This window comes from Podarcis vaucheri (genome assembly GCF_965113315.1).
Source record: "Podarcis vaucheri genome assembly, chromosome: 8".
NCBI classification, from domain to species: Eukaryota; Metazoa; Chordata; class Lepidosauria; order Squamata; family Lacertidae; genus Podarcis; species Podarcis vaucheri.
Genome location: NC_138766.1, coordinates 57715724 through 57738230, shown reverse-complemented (window position 1 = coordinate 57738230; position 22507 = coordinate 57715724). Strand labels below are relative to the sequence as shown.

General features: G+C 39.5%; 1 protein-coding gene across 1 annotated transcript in view; it reads right to left on the bottom strand.

Annotated features, from left to right (window-relative positions):
• Nucleotides 1-1152: 1152 nt before the first annotated feature.
• RAB2A (RAB2A, member RAS oncogene family) overlaps nt 1153-22507 on the bottom strand; it is a 36819-nt gene continuing 15464 nt past the window's right edge. The window contains exons 4-8 of the mRNA XM_082234043.1: nt 19027-19109; nt 18647-18739; nt 14875-14986; nt 5623-5691; nt 1153-2290 (exon numbers count right to left, since the gene is read on the bottom strand). Of these exons, the coding sequence (XP_082090169.1) occupies nt 2195-2290; nt 5623-5691; nt 14875-14986; nt 18647-18739; nt 19027-19109 (453 nt within the window). The 3' untranslated portion in view covers nt 1153-2194. The remainder of the gene's footprint in view (nt 2291-5622; nt 5692-14874; nt 14987-18646; nt 18740-19026; nt 19110-22507) is intronic.

The following is a 22507-nucleotide window of genomic DNA, read 5'->3' as shown; positions in this document are numbered from 1 at the left end:
TTAATTTGTGCAGTACCGTAACCTGCCACGTTATGTTTTTAGCTTCTGCTTCATATTATTGTCCATGCTGTCATTTTATTTATCCTCTTCTCCCAGGCCTTTGATTAAACAATCTATGGCTTTTAAAACTGTGTGGGGCTGTTATTGTTTGTCACTATGGTATGCATCTTTATATTGTAAAACACCCTGTGATCTTCTGATGAAGGGCAGTACAGAAATTTAATAAATAATGATAATATTGCTTATTTTAGTATTAATGATAGAAACAATTCATTATTTACCCTTGTTCACCAGCCCCAAATCTGTTGGATGATGGGTGGTATGCAAATATTTTGAATAAACAGATCATATTTAAGCCACCCTGGGTGCCTTTTCAGCTGAAGAGAAGAAAATGCTTAAAATAACTAAATACTAAATTGATTGTGTGCACTGTCTTTGAGACTATACACATGCTTGCAATTAATCTAGAAATGCATTTGTGAGTTCTTGTGCAGGTGTATTATTATGTAAGGAAAAATCACTTGTACAAGATTAGCTTAGAAATGGACCTTAATTACACTTTAAATGTGTAGATTCAAAATTGAAAAAAAATTACAAACCTTCATTTTGTTAAATAATGTTTTTTGGGGTGGGGGTGATTTTTAAATGTACGTTCTCAGCAACAGGCACCAAATGGATAAGCTTTGTTTTACCTGTCAACAAATAGTTATTGGCTCCTTGCTAAGTATGGACTGGTCACCATCTCTCTTATTAATCCACCTCCTCATGATTGCTGTGAAGCTCAAGTGCTGCTCTGAACTCAGAGGAATGAATGAGATCCAGCTGTAACAAATAACTAGACTCCAAAATGCGTTCTTCAGCTAAAGTATGCCCACCAAGACAACCTAAATATGGAAGAGCAAGAATTGTGTAATTCCATTTGAACATATCTATAAATAGTTTACGCTGGAAAACCCAGCAATACAGATTAGGGTCGAGAAAAGATGCTCTCATCTAGTTAAAGAGTGTCATTAATATTCTCTACTTGAAATATATAATTAAACAGGAGTTTATTTTGCAGTGATGTATACTAATTCATTAGAAGCATGAGGAAAATTGGAAAAAATCATCATGTGGAGTACAGCACTAAAGCATTTCCAAGTTTGGCCTTAATCAGGATTTTCAATCTGGCAGTTTTATTGTCACACCCCCTTCACAATAGACAAGATGCTTACCATATTAAGATTACAAGTTGTCACCAAAAAAGAAAAAGAACCAAATCAACTTTACACAGCCACTGTACATCTAAGTTGAAAAACTATCCTTGATGGAAATATACCTACAAATGAAGAGGCAAATAACGTTTTAAGAAATATGAAGTCTTCATAATGTGCCATTTTATGAGTTTCAATGCTTCCTGTATTTTTCATTCATTATAATATGTTTAACCTACATAATTAAGGCAAACAGCTAATCCATTTCTGAAGAGGTGCTGTGGAAGTTGTGAGCAAATAGCAAACATTTGGCATTAAAATAGGCATATGTAGCTTCTAATACTATACATAAAGCATTTTTTGGACTCTAGGATAATGACAAAAGGACAAACATGCTAACAATGTCAATAAGGTTTAAAATTCAGCATCTAAGCAAATTCCTAATAATGCTTCTGTAGTTCCAAGCTCTAAATGTATAGAATTTATGCAAATGCATTAAAGAATTATAGCTTGGCAAATACACCCAAGCAAGTTATTAAACTATATATACAGAAAGTAAATGATAAATACAGAAAAGAGTCCTTCTGTTTTTCTTTAGAGCCTTGAAAATGGACAAGAGTTGAAGACAGTTCTACAATATTAAACATTAGGAAACCACTGTAGTTGGGCAACCTAACTACACAAACTGATTAAAATACTCAGATGACTTTGTAGTGTTTAATACAGTTCGTAGTCAAGGGCACAAGACAACATTTAACAAAAAATAATCACATCAATTGACTTAGAAATCAAATGGAAATATAGATATGAATACAATCTCCAAAACCTGTCTTTTAAGTGAACATTAACCATTTATTCAAAGTTGTACAAGAATTTGAAGAATAAAGTCTTCTGCAACATGATGCCATCTTACAATAATTTCATGTCGTAGTTGAAATTGAGCGGGGGAGGGTGAAACAAGTTAGTAGGCCCCTTCAGGCAGCTAGGAAGTAAAAATAGGTTCAACAGCAGCCTCCACCAGCCTGTTGTCCTCCCTGATTGCCTGCAAGTGTTGCATTAGTAGCAGCATGCTGAGGGCCGATCTTAATGCCATTTGCCTGAAATAATAAAAGTTGTATGCACATTAATATTTTTGGAACACTGCCACAGGCTACAGCATTTTAAAGTAGTTAATCTACTTCTGATTTATGAACATCTAAACTTATTGTCTCCTTTTCATGATAATCAAGCTGTAGGGGGGAAATCCTATTAAAAACAATGTCTGGTAGCAATTAAGGAAACAAAAATCAAGAATAGAGTATATTATTTCATTTTTTCACCATTTCTGTACAACAGAATCCAATAGTCTATCCTTGCCAGTACTAATGTATATAGCATGGGCCAAACCTATACACAAAAGGTTTTCAAACTGTTTCATAACAGTAGAAATTCTTAATATGCCTAATAAACCTTTGGTCCCACCAAAAGAAGTAAATTCAGGTTTCTTCTGGTCTCACACAGCAAACCCTTTTCTTCTTTTAACTGCATTTCCTTCTATGTTGAGTCAGCTGTACAGACTAAGGGCATACAAGTGTTCTGTGTCATCAATAATTTCTATGATCCCCAAAGACATGGCAAGTTGCCAAGAACCACACACAGAGTAGTTCTTTCATTCATCAAACTTACACTTATATCCTAACCCACACTCCCTCAAGTGGATTTTACCTAAAAATACAGCACTTTAAGAAAAGTAATACAGTAGCTTCAGAAATTAAGCTCTTAAGGAAACTTTGCGTCACAGTAAATCTCAGATTTATAGTGCTTGGCAGTTGTTCTGCAACAGTAGTAGCCTTGGGGTTTCTGGCACTAGCTCAGTATTGACAGCAGCTGATGTGGTTTCTTTTCGCTCTTTGACTCCTCTTTAATAAAAAGCATGCCCTATGGCTCATTGGTTTTGCCCCCTCTGGGCTGGTAGCAACTTCTTGAGGAATCAAGGAGCCAGACTTGGCACTGAGCCAAGTAAATAGCATGCACTGTTGGCTCTTGACAGCATACGGCAATCAAATCTCCATAAGGCACAGTAAAGCAGTCAGATTCTATATGAAACCCGACAGATACAACAAGCATTCTTTTTCAGAGCCAATGATTACTGTCCAATATATATGCAATCCACTGCTAACTTTAAACCATATGTTCTTTAGTTATCAGATGAGAATGAGATAGTTCAAATGGTACTAGGGAAAATAAGGAGAGACACATAGTATATAGTGTAACCCTGCCTTCTCATGCTGGTCTTGTGCTAGTCGTACCACTATTCCTGATAATCCTAGACCCTGCCACACTTCATTTACACACATCCAGGGGCCTGCAGCTCTTCAGGCTCTTCAAGGCACAGCAGAAACATGCCCAGCATGAACAGGGGAAGGTTATAATATGTGCTGTTATGGATAAACCCCTCTCATATGCAGAGGAGGCTGGACAGAACTAATACAAAATGAGTAATACAACTTGTGAAGATGCAACGTTTGCTCTAAGAAAGCTTCATTTTCAGAAAGTATTGCATGTGCCAAATTTTAAATTTAAATAACACTGAACAGTTAGATTTATTTAGTTTCTTTATATAAAGATAGCCATTAGAGCCATAAGAAAATAGTTGTCATTGGAGACATGGAGCCTGCACCTGCTGTCCAGCCAAAAAAGCTCCTCTCCACCCCATCACCCTGTTTACTATCTAGCCTGATGAAGAGTTCTGGAGAACTTGAAAACTTGCACACTATTCTGTGATATTTTGGTTGGTCTCAAGAGGTAATTGCCCTAATATGGATTTGGTGACATTGTAACAAAGTGAATTCACTCCATCACTTTTATGAGCTGACTATCCTGTTCAAATAAGTTTTCCCTTGACTTGTGGGCACATGCTGATTTTCAGACAGTTTCTATTAGATAATAAAAATAATTTCTCAACACACAAGACCACATTCAAATTAAATATTCACTACTGGAGACTGATAATCTGCATCAGAGAAAACCAGTAAGGTGATGTCACTTTGTGAAAAATAAGCACAATTTAAGAAAAGTAAAACCAACTCATATTAGTTTCCCAGTATTTAGTCTTCAGAAGAACTGAGAATAAAGAAGAATGACAACTCTGAAGACAACCCTGCAAAGCGGTTGCCCCTTTTCTACAGTCTCGTAAATGGAGGAACCGTTGCATGGTCATACTGGAACCTCCAAGATGCTGAGCAGATGAGACCTCTCTAAAAGTAAGTGCATATGACAACTTTGCCAGAGATGTGAGTTTGTAACATGAAGCATTTTACTGAGCAATGTGTTTCAACAGAAAGTAAAAATGGAGGAAGGGCTCATCTGACAGTTAATATCCTCTAGGTCTGAAATATTAGAATTCTATTTCATCACAGCCATTTGCCAAATAAAAGGCAAACAGGAAATAACATAATAACATGTACTACACCTAATAAGGGCTGTATCCCAATATAGTTTTTAGATATTTCCAAAGATTGGATGTGCCTAATGGGGTTTTACTTTTATTCTTTTAGCAACAGATCCCATGAAAAACCACTAACTACTTTTGAAATCTCCCTCAGTTTCAAAAGTAGTTTGCAATGCAGCACACAGTCTGGTTTTCAAGAAACATATGCTCAAAGCTCCCTAGGATGTATGAAATGATGTGTGTGGTTGTTTGGATTCCAGCCACTAGCTTCCCAATTAATGAATCAGTGACCTAGAGATGAAAGACTAGCTCTGACCATCCAGTCTATGACAATCTGTCATTTTCAATTAAGGAAGTATATTATGAGACTTTGAAGAACATACCACGGAGATCTCAGCATGCATCAATATGACACCCATGAACTAAAGAATCTGCAGACATGGATGGTATGTACACCTATTTGAAATATGGTTTTCAAATCTCTCAAAATGAGCAAAACTAGAGATGACAAATTCCACGTATATAGAACCTAGCCATTTAACACCTCAGTTCTATGGCTACTGACTTGGAAACAAATCCCAAGTTCAAGAGGCCTTACTCTGATGTAATTACACGTAAGATGGCATGCTAAATCTTGAATATAGTAAAAATTTCATGCGTCTCATATTTATTCTGTCTCTGACAGTACCCAACTCACATGTGGCAGACAAATTATCCTTTTGACTACTCATTTTTACTGGGAAAATGGTTTCTGAAAGTTGCTGATATCATGGAGAAACGGATACAAATGATGGATACTTTTTCTTTGGAAGATTTAAAGTTGAGTCTTGGTTGGAGAGAGGAATTTTATACTTCATACTCCACAATTCTAACTATATCTACCCCAAAACAGAGTATACAAGGAGCTCAGCATACGTTCAGTGTGTGTAACAAGCTTGGTGCAAGATGTGAGAATTGTTATTTTGTCTCTTACATCATTCTAACATTTGAAGAACTTACCTCATTATTAATGTCAAAAACACCTTCCTGTATTTTCTCATAGATTTCCTTTGCTGTATTAATAAACGCCTGAAAAATAAATAATAAAATTTGAGGCTTTAAACCCAAATTATGGATATGTGCACTTCATAAATATAGCACAATAAAAGCACAGAATTCTTGTCCCAGTAAAGGTGAATCTCCCAGTGAAGATGACATGAAGGGCTCTCCCGTGCCTGCTGGAAAGTCTTGCAGGAAGGGGAAGGATTAGGATTGTGTGTATGGATGCAACAAGATTAAGCAGAGCCCCCTCTTTGCACTAAATGGGGATGTTTCATAAAGAGGGAAAAACTTTTTCCCCTCTTCCCATTCTCTAGAAAGTGCCCACTCCTTACTATATAGCAACTTAGCAACTTTTTAAGCAAACTACTTGTGAATCTAACCCATAATGTTATATTCTAAGTGGCTATGCAGAGTCTCACACGGACAATTTTTTGTACCATTGGCTATCTGATCCTTTGCAGCATTGTTCATTTATTTCTACTCTCAGCTTCCTGTTACTTAACCAGGTCCTGAGTCACAAAACGATCTCACATTATTCCATGACTGCTAAGTTTACTCAGGGGTCTTTAGTGAAGTTGCTTATATAGCTATAGTAAAAAAAAAAAGGAAGTATATGAACAATATCTACAAGATACAGAAGTGCAAGAGTGTTGATCACAACATCTATTGAGTAACTTCTGTGTCTTCACAGCGCAATGTCTGCCTATGTCCACAGAACTAAGTTCCTGTTGATCCTTATCACCCTGAACTTTTATCTCATCCCCTTGCTCTCCTTCCTTGCATTTTATCATTAGGCTTCTGAAACTGAATTAGCTTTAATATTGTTTACACAGAAAGCAGTGTTACTATAGATGCATTTTAGCTCAAGGAAGCCAAACTTCCCTCCCACTGTTTTCAAAATTTCTCACAAAAATGACAACCTTATATATGATGGAAAGGTATCATCTTAAAGTAGAAAATGTTTCCCGCTCCCAAAAGTCTACAGGAAACATTGACTTTAAATTATTACCATGCCTAACATATTAGCCAATTATTATTTAATGCACAAAATGGCTTTGTTTCCCCATTTAATACTATGAGAAGAATTTGAAAGACAATATACTATGTAAGATTTTAATGGCAGTAGCAAAGTTAGCCAATATCGCACATCAAGTTCTTTTGACTCCTTACAACCCTACAATGCAGCTATCATCTACTCAAGCTTGCCACGCCTGGCCACAAATCTAATTCAAATATTAAAAAGTAAACAGAGTTCATGGAGGGGAACAAATCATACCTTTCCTCATTTCTACACTGGAAGCATTTGACTGCTGAACTTGCCACCAGAGCTTTGTTTCCTAATTAACAGGACTGATATGTTTTCACCTTTAAAGGCCTTACAGCTCCCTAGAGTAATCAATCTACTGCAGCTCAATTACTGCACCAAGTGCATACCACAGCCAGTGAAGGAGACTTGAACAACTGCAGCCATGAGTGGAAAGATATGAATATGCATAAACTCTAAGTGGGTGATCGAATCATCACAGAGGGTCATGAGAATTTGCAGCAAAATAATGAGAAGAATTAATCATTGCAGATTCACAAGGCACTTAGGAAGTGAGTAGGTTTTTCAAACGTGCACTGGAGCTCAGAAATTGGCTTTCAGCCAACTCTGAATTGATTTGCATTCTTCAGAAATGGAAGTTTTCAATATAAAAAAAAGAAATACATTGTATTTTGGCTTCTGATAAAACACCAATTACTGCAAGGGCATAATATGCCATAGTAATTGAAAACTACTTTAACTTTGGAACTTCATACAACTGTACTCTCTTATGCAATATGCTTTGTTTTCATAAAACAATTTTTAAAAAATTCAATTCGCAAATATTAGTTCATCTTGACGGCTCACCCTTAAAATATTTTTTTAAAAAAATTCAGGCATTAAATCCAAATCATGTGCAAACGCAAAGAGGAGTATGGCATTATTTAGACATTTATTAAGAAGTGTACCGATGGCAAATAAAGGTCATGATACAGCAACTAAAATGTCATGATTGAAGTCCCATATATGTGGGAGGCTCCCATGCTCTTTTATGACTGTCTACACAGATAGTGGCTAAACTACATGTCATGGTAAGCCAATATGAAACAAATGCCAACAAGAGGTAGTGGTTTGTAGTTTGCACTTCCCAAACAAGTCACAAATAAAAAACAAGGTTTGTTCTTAGTTTTATAACCTAGATAAAACGCTCGCAATTTCTCCATTTCATGTTATGTAAACGTATAACTGTTAAAATATGCTTATTCTTTCACTCCAACAAAACTCGTGGCTTCTGACAATTATCCATTATAATGGCGAAATAATGCCAATATCCTAAGAAGGTGATCATAGGTCAGTGGTAGACTATGAATGTGCCATGCATTTATTAACTCCAACCTCTGAATGCACAACAAGAAAGAAAAACGGGAGGCATCTAAAGAAACCGGTGTGGCTGTATAAGGAGCTTATAGAGGAACTGAGATGAGGAAAAGGGAATGTATAAGAAATGGAAGGGAAATCCCAAGGAAGAGTATAAACGAGTAGCCAACAGTTGCAGGGAGAAGGTCAGGTGGGCCAAAGCTCAGAATGAGTTCCAGCTTGCAAGAGGTTAAAAATAATACAAAAAGGATTCTTTGGCTAGTGTGTCCAGTTCCGGGTGCCACAATTTAAGAAGGATATTGACCAGCTGGAACATGTGCAGAGGAGGTCAGCCAAGATTATCAAGGGTCTGGAAACCAAGCCTTATGAGGAACGGTTGAGTGAGTTGGGTATGTTTAACCTGGGAAAGAGGAGACTGAGAAGATATGATAGCCATCTTAATATCTAAAGGGCTGCCATATGGAAGAGAGAACCAGCTTGTTTTCTCCAGCTCTGGAAGGTAGGACCCAGTAAAAGCTGTTTTGACAGTGGAATGGACTCCCTTGGAAGGTTGTGGGCTCTCCTTCCTCATCGGAGGTTTTTAAGCAGAGGTTGGATGGCCATCTGTCATGGATGCTTTACTTGAGATTCCAGCAATGCCAGGGGTTGGACTAGGTGATCCTCGGGATCCCTTCCAAATCTACAATTCTATGATTCTATCTCTGGTTGAAAAGATATCAGTTGGTAGGACTGAGAAAGCCTAATGACATTGTGTGATTTCAGGCCAAAGTCTCACATGTTTCTATCCTCTTTTTAGGTGTCAAGATTCAGTGGCATGCCAATCTGTCTTAGTTTAAATAAATCCATAACCGCATAATCTGACTGAAGATGCAAATTATGGAAATGTTATAGGTTTAACATGGGGACAAGACAAGACACATTTTTAAAGATAGACAATATGTTGGTTGCAGCTTGTCAACAAACTTGCAAAATTTATTGGCATATTAGTATGCACAACAAGAACACCTATAAATAAATGGTTGATTTAATAAAACTCAAAATTTATGAACATGACTTTTGCTACAAAAAGAAAAATACTTTCTCTTTACAGAACATTAAAATAATCAGATTCTGACTTTTCTCTTCATGTAACATGCTGCCACCTGGTGGTTTTCAATATTAATTTATATTTACAATGGTCAATGATTTTCAATATTAAACTAGAAAATTTCTAATAGTATAGTTTGTTTGTTTTTCTAATTCACTAAATATTATTATGCATCAGAGCTTAGGCTTCTCAGAAATTGAGGGTGTGGGTGGAATCCAATGTTATGAAAAAAAACTTTTGTTTGTGCAATGGGACTTCCCTTTCTTCTGTTTCCCCTTCATTGCTCCCCAAATCTGCTCTGGTGGATTGGTGGCCTGTCAGAGCACATTTTGAAGGCACAGAGGGGCTGCAGGTAAGAAAGGAAGAATATGTTCTGCTGTGTGAGCAGAAATCCAATCTGTTTATACACATTCTGTTTGACTAAACCCTATGCATTGCCACATGCTATCAAAACCACAAACCCTTGGCATGTTCAAGCACTGTTATTAAAATATTTTAGAAATCTTCCCTGACACTAAAATTTAGTGGTTCTCAAACTGTGGGCCAGATTTTCTGGTGTGTGCATCCATGCAGCAGCCATTTTTTGTTGCAGCCAAAGCTACTATTACTAAGCATAATATTGAGGCCACAAATACAGAAGCTCCTTTCCCTCTTTTTCTAGTTGACAGTTTTTTAGGAGGAAGCCCAAAAACAATCTGTTATAGTCCTTTCAACAATGCCAACATTCAATCTGTGACTTGATGTACAGACGTTGAACGCACAGCAGTGTGCTACATATAAAATTCTGTATGCTTACTTTGGTTGCTGGTAGATGCATGTCTTGTGTCTGCAGGTTTTAAAAAACTGAGAAACACTTCTTAATTTTTGTATATTAGCTACTAGTTTAAAAGTGCCCTGAATTTGTGACAATTGTACTAGGGTTTCTTTGTACCAATTTGCACTAAACAATAAACCATACTACTTCACTAGTACATGGAGGAAACAAACCATGATAGTTCAAATTTGTTCTTCTCATAAATGAGTTTTCTTGAGCAAAACATAATGCCAAGCCAGAGAGTCTGGTTTGTTTCTCCCCAGTGGAAGAACTATTAACTATAATTTACCATGAAGTATGAACGGTGACTTTAAGGAAGAGCTAATGAATTAGCTTTCTGAGGACTATGGCTCTGAAGTTCATGGTAATTGAGAGGAAACCACATTTATGAACAAGGGAGAAATTACAACAACAGCATATTTTAGCAAGGTACTCTGAAGTGACAGATGATAAGTGGTACAGTGGAACCTCGGTTTTCAAACATTTCGGCTGCCAAACTTTTCAAAAGCCAATTGCCAAAAAGCCAGAAGTGAATGCTTCCATTTTTGAACGTGCCTCAGAAGTCAAGCGGCTTCTAAGGCATGTTTTTACATTTTCCCCCATTGAATTTGCTGACAGCCCTTTGATCCTCAGTTTTCGAACGTTTTGGAAAACCGAGGTTCCACTGTAGTAGGAAAAAACAATAGAGAATGTTGAGGTAATCTAGACAAGATGAACAAGGTAGATAAGCACTTTAGTAAATAATAATGACAACAACAACAACAATTTTATTACAGTGGTGCCTCGCAAGACGAAAATAATCCGTTCCGCGAGTCTCTTCGTCTAGCGGTTTTTTCGTCTTGCGAAGCAACCCTATTAGCGGCTTAGCACTATTAGCGGTTTAACGGCTATTAAAGGCTTAGCGGCTTAGTGGCTAAAAGGTTATTAGCGGCTTAGAAAAAGGGGGGGAGCGGGGAAAAATCGGAACACTCGCAAGACGTTTTCGTCTTGCGAAGCAAGCCCATAGGGAAATTTGTCTTGCGAAGCAGCTCAAAAACGGAAAATCCTTTCGTCTAGCGGGTTTTCCATCTTGCGAGGCATTAGTCTTGCGGGGCACCACTGTATTGGACTAATCTCTATCAATAATTTTAGTTCCAGATAGGCTAAGTACTTCTAGTACAGCTAATTCTATGGAAAAGGAAAAGACTAAGGAAAAACTAGAGAGGATTCTGTGAAAACACAAAAGGAAGATGGCTGAAGGAAATAAAAATGATGACTTAAATTGTGAGAGGATGTGATCTGTGGTGGAAAGTACAGTGGACCCTCTGGATACGAATGTAATTCGTTCCAGGGGTCTGTACGTACCCCGAAAAGTCCGCAAGCAGAGGTGAAACCCAGAAGAATACACTTCGGGTTTGCAGTGTTCGCAACCCGAGTTACGTTACCCGAAGGTAATGTAACAGGAGGGTCCACTGCAATACAATAGTTTCAGAAAACAGAAAGGAAAGGAGCAAGAGACCCCAAAACTTGCAGGCCATAGAGTGAGAACTGAAAGGAGAGATGTGGAATGAAGGCAAATGGAGGGGGGAGAGTCATGAGTGCAGAATATAATGTAAAAAATAGTGAAAACTGGAGTAGGAAGGAAGAAATCACAGATGTGGCAGCAGGATCATGCCAAAGACCCATCTAATTCAGCATCCAACCAAGCACTTACGGGAAGCCCATGAGTAAGACTTGAGCGCAAGAGTGCTAACACAGTGATATGTAGAGGGGAAAGCAAGATAAAATTGCAAAAAACAAACAAACACCTAAGTAAAATGAACAAAATGAACCAGGAAAAAATCCTCACCTATCACATGATCTGAGCACATTACTAAGGGATGATATAAATCTCATGTTCCTTGGCTAACATGAAAGACTTAATACATTGAAGTTGGAGAAAATGTGGAACTATAGAAGAAATATTAATCAAGAATCATGCCTTCCCAAAAAAGTTTTGCAGTAAAGCAGGACCAATCTCAGGAGCATAAACCACTTCCACCATTAAGGTCAGATTCAACTTTATTTGTGTCCCAGAGAATTTTCCATTACAGTCGTACCTTGGTTCATGAACACCTTGCAAGTTGAATGTTTTGGCTCCCGAACGCTGCAAACCCGGAAGTGTGTGTTCAGGTTTGCAAATGTTTTTTGGAACCCAAATGACTGATGCAGCTTCTGCAGCTTCCGATTGGCTGCAGGAGTTTCCTGCAGCCAATCAGAAATTGTGCCTTGGTTTCTGAATGTTTTAGAAGTCGAACGAACTTCCGGAACGGATTCCGTTCAACTCCCGAGGTACCACTGTACCTGTTATCCTCCTAACATCACAGGATAATGAATAAAATTGAAGTCTACCACTTGTTAGCAACATGAATTCTGGATGGGCACCCTGGTGGACAATCATATGACATTTTCAATTTCATATTTAAAGCTCAGAAGGTGTTAAACTGTATAATGAGACAAGAAAATAAAGTTGGATGCAGAATTTGGTGTGAACGTTTAGCAAGCATTTGGGGAAGGCAAAATGGGGCGATGGCTGAGTACACTCATACCTCAGGTTACAGACGCTTCAGGCTGTGTTTTTTTGGGTTATGTACCCGCCAAAACCAGGAAGTATTGGAACGGGCTACTTCCGGGTTTTGATAGTCGTGCATGTGCAGAAGCACTAACTCACACTTTTCGCATGTGCAGAAGCACTGAATCGCAACCCGCATGTGCACAGACGCGCCACTGCGGGTTGCAAACATGCATAGCGCACGGATCATGTTCGCAACCCAAGTGTCCACTGTACACAAAAACTACAGCTAGGTCATTTCTTTCCCAGCTTTACCTGAGCATTTTCACATGAGCTTTGTTGATGCACAGTAGTTCATTTATTTGTAGATTATTGCTGTTCACTGATAAAAGCAGAAGCATCTGCCTCCTGCCTTCATCAGATTAGTTTATATACAAAAAACTTGTTTAATGTAAGAAAAGGTGAAGATAAGAAAACCACATATTCTTTTTATCTAGCGGAACCCAACTTTTACTCAGAAGTAAACTCCACCAAGTAAACTCCACCCACTCTGTGGGTTAAACCACAGAGCCCAGGGCTTGCCGATCAGAAGGTCGGCAGATCGAATCCCCGTGATGGGGTGAGCTCCTGTTGCTCGGTCCCTGCTCCTGCCAACCTAGCAGTTCGAAAGCACATCAAAGTGCAAGTAGATAAATATGTACTGCTCTGGCAGGAAGGTAAATGGCGTTTCCGTGCACTGCTCTGGTTTCGCCAGAAAGCAGCTTAGTCACGCTGGCCACATGATCCGGAAGCTGTAAGCCAGCTCCCTTGGCCAGTAAACGAGATGAGCGCCACAACCCCAGAGTCGTCCGCGACTGGACCTAAACGTCAGAGGTCCTTTTACCTTTTACTCCTAGAGAGGAAGGTGCACTGGACTGCAATTATTAAAGCTATGTGGAACTGAGGAATAAGGTGGAGAGATGGGGGTCATAGAATCATAGAGTTGGAATAGACCACAAGGGCCATCAAGTCCAACCCCCTGCCAAGCAGGAAACACCATCAGAGCACTCCTGACACATGGTTGTCAAGCCTCTGCTTAAAGACCTCCAAAGAAGGAGACTCCACCACACTCCTTGGCAGCAAATTCCACTGTCGAACAGCAATTAACTGGGTCAATTAACTCAGCTTTCAAGAGTTAAACTTTATACAGTGGTGCCTCGCAAGACGAAATTAATCCGTTCCGCGAGTCTCTTCGTCTTGCGGTTTTTTCGTCTTGCGAAGCACGGCTATTAGCGGCTTAGTGGCTTTAAGAAAAAGGAAACAAACTCGCAAGAACTCGCAAGACGTTTCGTCTTGCAAAGCAAGCCCATAGGGAAATTCGTCTTGCGGAATGACTCAAAAAACGGAAAACTGTTTCGTCTTGCGAGGCATTCGTCTTGCGAGGCATTCGTCTTGCGAGGTACCACTGTATGTCCCAATTGAGGGACAAAAAGTTCAAGTCTGCCCCTCTGAAAGCCACTGGGCTAATTTTCTTGCCCAACATGGGGTTCCATGCCTCAAGGTTTCTATAAGAAACTTACAGTCTGCCCTGGACTTGCAACAATTACATGGGTACATTACTCAGTTTTAAGGGGGGGGGGAGGAATAAGCTTCAGAAAAATCTAATGTTTAAATACAATTATATTTGGGCATCTAAGTAAGGTAAAATTATGAAAATTGTGAATGTGACCAGTGAAAGCTGTTCACTGGCTAGAGTCTGGTTCTGCACATCCATTTGTAACTGACACTCCTGATTTAGTATCTTTCTTCTGAAAGTAACTTCCGGTGTGAGACATGACTGCCATCATTATCTCCAAGATTCCCTGCTCCCCACCCACCAGCCTCATTTATTATTCAAGCACCAGCATTTCTTCTATGACCTCTGGGAAAGTGATCTAAAGGACCATCTCAAGTATATTTTAAAAGCATGTGTACTGAGAATGGAAAATAATTCTTTCCAATTTTCCAAATCACTTTTATTTTTCTTGATTAATTTGTCAATTATTTTTCTCCCCTGTCCAAACCCCCTTTGATAATTATATTATTACATTCTAGCTGTGTGTTGATCACACATAAGTGGGAGGACACCTGTATTTTATATTCAATTAACAAAATATTATTTGGTGATGTGCATTCTTTTTCCAAAACCTAGAATGATGAAAATAACTAGCAGAAGAGAAGATGGAGAGAGACAAAACATACTCCTTGGCATTTATTAATGACTCATACCAGATCAGGATCCTGGAGATTTGATTGGATCCAAAGACATTATTTTGATCTCAAAGCTGTGTCTCTAACTGTCCACCTAAATCATACTCAGAGATTAATCATGTAATATAAAATAAATTACACCAAATTACCTCTTCTACGTTGGAAGCAGTTTTGGCAGACGTCTCCATAAAGATAAGCCCATGCTCTCGTGCAAATGCTTCACCTTCTTCCTTTTTCACTTCTCTTCTAGACTCTAGATCACTAAGAAAACAAGACATCAGTTGTTCCCTGTACAAGCACAAGCTAACTCACCTAGGCACATATCTTTACTTAAAATTAAGTCCATTTGTCTAGGTATACCACATACCTATATTTGATGAAGTCCAATATAGAACCTTAATCACCTTCTAAGTGACTAAAAAGAAATTTATTCACTATTACCGTATTTTTCGCCCTATAGGACGCACTTTTCCCCCTCCAAAAATGAAGGGGAAATCTGGGTGCGTCCTATGAGGCGAATGCAGGCTTTCGCTGAAGCTTGGAGAGCGAGAGGGGTCGGTGCGCACCGACCCCTCTCGCTCTCCAGGCTTCAGGAAGACATCCGCAGCCTAGGCAGCCCTGTGGGAGGTCCCGCAGGGATGTCTAGGCTGCGGATAGCAGCCTGCTTCCAGGAGCGTCGGGTGCCCTGAAAGCAGAGCGCCCGGCGCTTCGGTAACACATCTGCAGCCTAGGCAGCCCTGCGGGAGGTCCCGCAGGGATGTCTAGGCTGCGGATAGCAGCCTGCTTCCCAGATCATTGGGCGCCCTGAAAGCAGAGCGCCCGGCGCTTCGGTAACACATCTGCAGCCTAGGCAGCCCTGCGGGAGGTCCCGCAGGGATGTCTAGGCTGCGGATAGCAGCCTGCTTCCCAGATCATTGGGCGCCCTGAAAGCAGAGCGCCCGGCCTTCGGGAACACATCCGCAGCCTAGGCAGCCCTGTGGGAGGTCCCCGCAGGGCTTCCCAAGCTGCGGATAGCCGCCTGCCACCCGGCGGGTGGGGGCGCCCTGAAGCAGAGCGCCCCTCGCGCTGGACAGACATCCGCAGCGTGGGGAGCCCTGCAGGAGTTCCCCGCAGGGCTCCCCACGCTGCGGATAGCAGCCTGCCACCCAGCGGGCGGGGCGCCCTGAAGCAGGGCGCCCCTCACGCCGGGCAGACATCGGCCAGCCCCACAAGCTCGGGGGACAGCAGGGAGGCGCAGCGCCGCCATCCCACTGTTCCTCGACCTGGTTTGGTTTCCCCAACCTGCTTTTGGGGGGGGGGAAATAAAGGGGGGAAAATTTCCTTTATTTCCCCCCCAAAAAACTAGGTGCGTCCTATGGGACTGAGCGTCCTATGGGATGAAAAATACGGTACTTATTAAAAACCAATGCTGAGGAGAGAAAAATGGGAAGAAGGATGGCAGAGAAGACATGCAGTCACTCCAAAAGCATCACGACAAAGAACTATCAATGTTGATTTCTAACAAGAGAGGCATCTCCTCAAAAATACACTGACAGCATAATATGGAAAAATGACTCCCGGCAGCTTTTCAGACAGGATCCCAGCTGCCATTTTCACGAACCTCATTAGCCAGATTGTGGGAAACAGGACATTCCTGTCTACATTTCTCAGCTTATGCATCCTTATGCTACTTTGTGATATAGGTTTCTAACAGCAGCTTCTATCTAAGTTCATAACCAGAAAATATAAATTTTGAATGGATATTAATACAGTAACATTTCATTTACATACAAATGCCTGCTGGTCACTCTTACCCAGTCCTTCCTCCAAAATCTCTTTTCATAAGTTATATGGGACATGTATTATTAGCAGCCCAACATCAGTTCTGAATAACTGCAAGTTCCTATGTGGCTACATTGATGTTTGTCAAAACCTCACCCCAGACAGTTGGTCTTGGGGACCACTCTTTGTAGGTGGTGTTTATAGCAAGCAGCCCCTCTCTTCTTGCAGGCCTTGACACTGTTGGAACCTAACACAAGATGCAATATTTCTTCACTCAACACTTATTTAAGTTATGGAATTAGCCAATGTGAAGATATAGTGCTGGCCACTAGCCTAAATGGTTTTTCTCGGTTTAGAATCAGGGGGCAACCTCCCCTATGAGGAATGGTTACAACAGACACATTAATGATTATCTGTATTTTAAAACTATGACACACTTAGCTAGGAATAAGTTCCTTTGAATTCAGTGAGTAGGGTTGTGGGAGGGGAGTTGTTGGTTTTTATTATTTTTCTTGTTTTTATTATGTATTTTGGGTTCTCATTTTGTATTTTTATGTTGTGAACTGCCCTGTGATCTTTGGATGAAGGGTGGTAGACTACTACTACTACTACTACTAATAATAATAATAATGGCAGCCCAATAACAGTTCTGAACAACAGGAAGTTCCAATGTAACTTCAGTGATGCATGTAAAAACCTCACCACACAGAGGTTGTGTACACAGATTGTGTAGAAGTGGAGTGAGTCTGCACATCGGATGTGGACTTCCAGGCCCCTCTATCAAGCTACACCTCTCACTGGTGCTACACCTGCACTACAGTGTAGAACACAGTAAGTAATCCCTAGAGCCATTTTGGTACATAAATTGCATATCAATTAATAAATAATAGTACCTTTTAAAAAGTGGCCCTTCAGGCCTCTCTATCAGGCCTTGGTACTTGCCCCAGGCCACACTTCTCTCTGGCTATTTGCCTCGGGGTGCTTGTGCCTTGTCACTGAACTGCGTGCAGAAACTCTGGCTTTTGCATGACTATGGTGTAGCCTACTGTACAAATATAAAAGTCAAACCAGTTGCTCTGCCTACATTTGCCCCACCCACTACTGGCATCTGGCTTATGCAAGGCCACCCATAAGGGAGTACAGGCCTTGGGCTTAAAAAAGATTCCTCAGTCTTGGTATAGAATGCCACCTAGCAGCACCTAGTAAGCTATTTTTTTTGGGGGGGGGGACTACACAGCTTGCAAAATGCAAGAAATACAACTATGATCACCACCAATGAAATTTTATCTTCATTTTAGATAAAGTTTTCTTCTCCTTGAACTTGGGAAATCTGCTTTCTCCAATACATTGTTGCCAACATAAGAGTTATTGGTAGCATAATGACAATCTTTAAATCATTCGGTCCAAACTATGTGTGAACTACTAGTGCTAGACAGAATCTGAAAAAGCTCAGCATGTTAATAATACAGCATTGATTGAACAACTGAATGCTGTACTTCTGTGAGTACAAGACATTTTTTCCAGACAACAAAGATTATTTGTTCCTCAATGATGATAATACTATGAAGTAGGACATTTAAAAAACATCCAGAGGATTATATTAAGAATTGCAGTAAAGCCGATCAAAGATATTCAACAAGCCTCCAACTGGAGTTAAGAGTTCCACTGTGGTAATCTTGAGATCAACTGCAAAGGAGTCTAGATTGAAAAAGAACTAGCACATTGTAGGACAGCTCAGACATGAAGCTAGCTAAATGTTAAAGGGACTATAAACATTTCAGTCTTTTAATCCAAGAATAGCTAATGTGATGCTCTATAGATGTTGTGGATTACAACTTCCACCATCCTGAGCATAGGCCATGCTGGCTGAAGCTGATGTATACCAAAACATCTAGAAACACTGTGTTGGGTACCCCTGTTTTAATTGGCATTCAAATCTAGCATTGGATATATTACTAAAAAAAATAAATTCAAAAATGTCAGCCGGGGGGGGGGGGTGTTTGGCAACTCAGCTAACTCAAACCAGGATCATCAAATGTTAAAATTATTTTTTTTAAAAAATAAAGGTCATGTACTCAATATGCTACTTGTTATGGAGCAGGTTTTTAATTAACTGTTAATCCACACCATTTCAAAAGGCTTTTAAATATATATATATACCTTTTATTTCCAATGAGCATAATAACCATGTTAGAATTGGAATGCTGACGGGCATCTTCTAACCATGTTGTCAAATGGTTGAAAGTGTCCCTCCTAAAATGAGACCAAAACGCAAGTGAGGAACAATGCACAAACAAAAAATGAACAAAGCAAAAGTTTAAAAATATATATAAACAGAAAATTTAATGACTTTACCAGTTGTTAACCTAGGACTTATACACTGGACAACTGATGTGCAGTGGAAGTCACTTTAGTTCCCTTCTGCTTCCACCACTAGTTGAAAACCAGTTTTAGACATTGAAATCTGTTAATGATTTAAAAAAAAAACATACAGAAAAAAGCTAGTTACAAAAGTCTAAAAGATTCTGAAAGATTCTCACCTTGTAATGTCATACACTAGTAAGGCCCCTGCTGCCCCTCTGTAGTATGACCTTGTGATAGAACGGAAGGACTCCTGCCCAGCCTGTAGAAATACAAGATTCATAGTTCATTTTGTCTCCTGTGTTTCCTTGTGAAGAAAGTAAGAGTCTTGCATACTTACACTAAGAAGTTTATTGTGTAAGGGATTTGGGGAAAGGACAAAACCTCACTAATTCTGGAAAAGAGGAGCCACAAATTAAAAAGTCTACAGCACAGAACCATTGGGGAGGGGACTCAAGAACAAGACCTCTAAACCTTTTTTGGCAATCCCTGACAACCCAATTTACTGAATGGCTTCACAATACATGAATCATTATTAGAGTACAGAATGGACTCCTAGCAACTAAGCTCTGAAGACAAATTTGAAAGGAAGCAAATAACCCAGTGCTTCACATTTGAATTCAATAACTCCCTCCCTGGGGCAGCTGTTGACACTAGAATAAATAAAGCCCATTGTAAATAAATGATGAATGACATCTTTACGCCCACCATCTGCTGGTGTAAAGGTTGTAGGAAGGCCAAGGATGCAGATTTTATCCGTTATATCATAAACTGCAGCCAGCTTTCAACAGTCTTCAGATGGAATTCTTTCCACTAGCATTTTATTATAAAAAACAGATAATGGTTTTGAATTTGATTTTATATAATTCTATTGTACATTTAATCAATTTCCTGTGCTTCTGACAGAGTGCTTGTCAAAAGCATGCAAGAAGGTGCCTTGATTGCCACAAATGAAAAACATCAGATATCATATAAAAATGATTTTTAACAAGAATTCTAACAGAACATCCTAATTTTAAAATTTTATGTTAGATTTTCAAAAGGGATTGGTCATAGAGCTACATTGATATTATCCTATAGCCCTCCTTTCTGCTTCAAAACATATGTATGGGTCATATATTTAACCTTTTTAAAAAAGCCTTGGTCACTATGAACTGGACATAGTAATCCCAAACACTGAATAGCTATATTCTATCACTAAATTATTTAGTAATTAATAGCCATAGAAAAGAGAAGTTCACCCTGCTACAGATGTTAGGCAAAAGCTAATGCTTGCAATACTTGTAAGATTTCACCTCCCACTTTTTCTCCAGGAACTACAATGTTTACCCATTAACACTAAGGTGATTAGTACATATAGTACATATATTCAACAAAGTTGTTGCACTAGTGTAAGTCAGCGCCATGAGACCACAAGCGCCATGAGACCTCCTCCTCCTTCTACCTCCTCCCCAAACCAGGAGAACTCCAAGAACAGCACATGGGAGAGAAGGGGGAAGATTTTACGACCAGTGCAAGCATTTTTGCTTGCCAGACAGAACAATCGCCTTCACATAGTGGTGCATTCCACCCATAGTCTTTTGTGATGGCAAAAAAGGAAATGAAACTTATCTCACATAAAGATAACTATGTTTTTAAATTTCCTAGCATAAATGAAAAATATTTACAAACTGTTAACAGCATCTATGAAGAATTTGCGTTTAAAAAATTAAAGACAAAGTATTAAAAACTATTCACTATGTAGCAGATGTAGCATAATTCCATACAATGTTTAGGGAGTTTATTTCTAGAGTATTCAATACTTTGAAAACACCAAGAGTTTCACCAGATCTTCACCAAGTGTGACCTAGCAGCTGACCACATCCAGGCAGTCAGCAAAAATCTGAGATTTATGGAGCCCCTGTATTAAGCCTATATGTATGCCGAATACACACAGAGGTAAAACTGCCAACATATATAACTTTTGAAGTATCATCTCATTCAGGATCAATGGATGAAAGCAATATTTATTTTTTAAAAAACACACACACCAGGCTTAGATACTTCTAAGGCTTGCTCTGGATGACCTGTGTGGGATTCTTTAAGATCATGTTTGCCTTAGGTGTACATACCTGGGACAGACACATACACAAAAGAAGCAGGTGTATACACATACACACTATTTCTCTCTCTTAAGCCTCCTCTGCTGACCATCAGTTCCATGTTGGGGGCGGGAAGGCAAGCCCAAGGGCTTAGTTACAAAACTATTTCATTCTCTTGACATAGATAAAATGACATGACAGGAAGATGGCTATGTTTCTCTCAAACATTTATTTATCTATTTTAAGAGGATTCTTGTTTCATATGGAGAAAACTTTCAATCATGGAAGCTCCATCTGCAGTTGTAGTGATAAAGTCAAGAATCAGGTTCATTGTACCCTATCCTACTTGCAAGAACTATACCCTAGTATAGCATTGTAAGAGTGACTGCATGATCAGAACCCAGAAGTCCATTTTAGGCAGCAAAGGTAATTCCCAGAAGCCAGTGGCTGGACCAGTTAAGAGCACACATTACTGAAGGCACATGAGGGCTATGAGTAGCTTCAAACCATTCCAAATATGTAAGAAGACTGTTTTACTTATGTTTTTGGTGTAAAGTCCAAAGCACTGAGTTTCCCATCTTCCCTGCTGAGGTGGATGGGGGAATGAAGGAATGCACACGTTTCAGAAACAGCAGGTATGCAGCTTAAAGATAGTTCTAGATACATCTTTGCCATTAGAGCCCCAAGTGACCTTTGCGGATAGCAGTGCTTCTTACCAATTTCATCTGCTTTGCCTGGTACAGAGGTGTTTGAATCAGGAAAGCCTGGCCACTGCAATTCATGAGAATGGGTAACTTCGGGACTGGACTACGGCACTGTGCTTTACGTTTGGCTGCCCACTACCCTGGTCTAAAAGTTCCAGCTTGTGCAGAATTGTGTTGCCAAATTGCTGATGGGGGCAGATGACTGATAGCACATGGCACCTCTGCTATAACATCAGCACTGGCTTCCCATATACTACTGGGCTGAGAGATGTGCAGGCTTCGCAAAAGTGGGGAGGAGGAACCCAGAAAAGCTGGAAGGAAAGCCCTAAATGACTTGGATCCAGAATACCTCAAGGATCGCTTGAGTCCTTATATCCCACTTCAACCATTCTGAGGAGCACTGTTAGTTGTCCTGCATACTTCACTACTGGCTTCTAACAGAAGTTGGGCATTTGGTGTTGCCAGTTCCATGCTGTGGAATACCCTCCCAGCACAGATTCTGCAGGCAACCTCACTACTAATTTTTAGGAATCTCTTGAAGATCTTTTTATGCCAACATATTTATTTATTTATTTATTTTTATTTTTAAACAAAGTCAGTCATTTTATGACATTTTGTATTTGATAGTCTATAGTATGTGTATACATTGTTGTACACTTCTGTGATATTTTATGTACGTGGGTGATATAACTATTTTTATAAATAAATTTAGATTACAGCTAAGAGCAGGAGGTTAGGATGTCTGCTAACTGGATCCCTGAACAAAAACACTCCTACAGGCAATGCAACTAAACATTTTGGTACATGTTCCACTTGTATAGTTCCTATGAAACCAATACACACTAAACTTTTGCCTTAATATTTCTTTATTATAA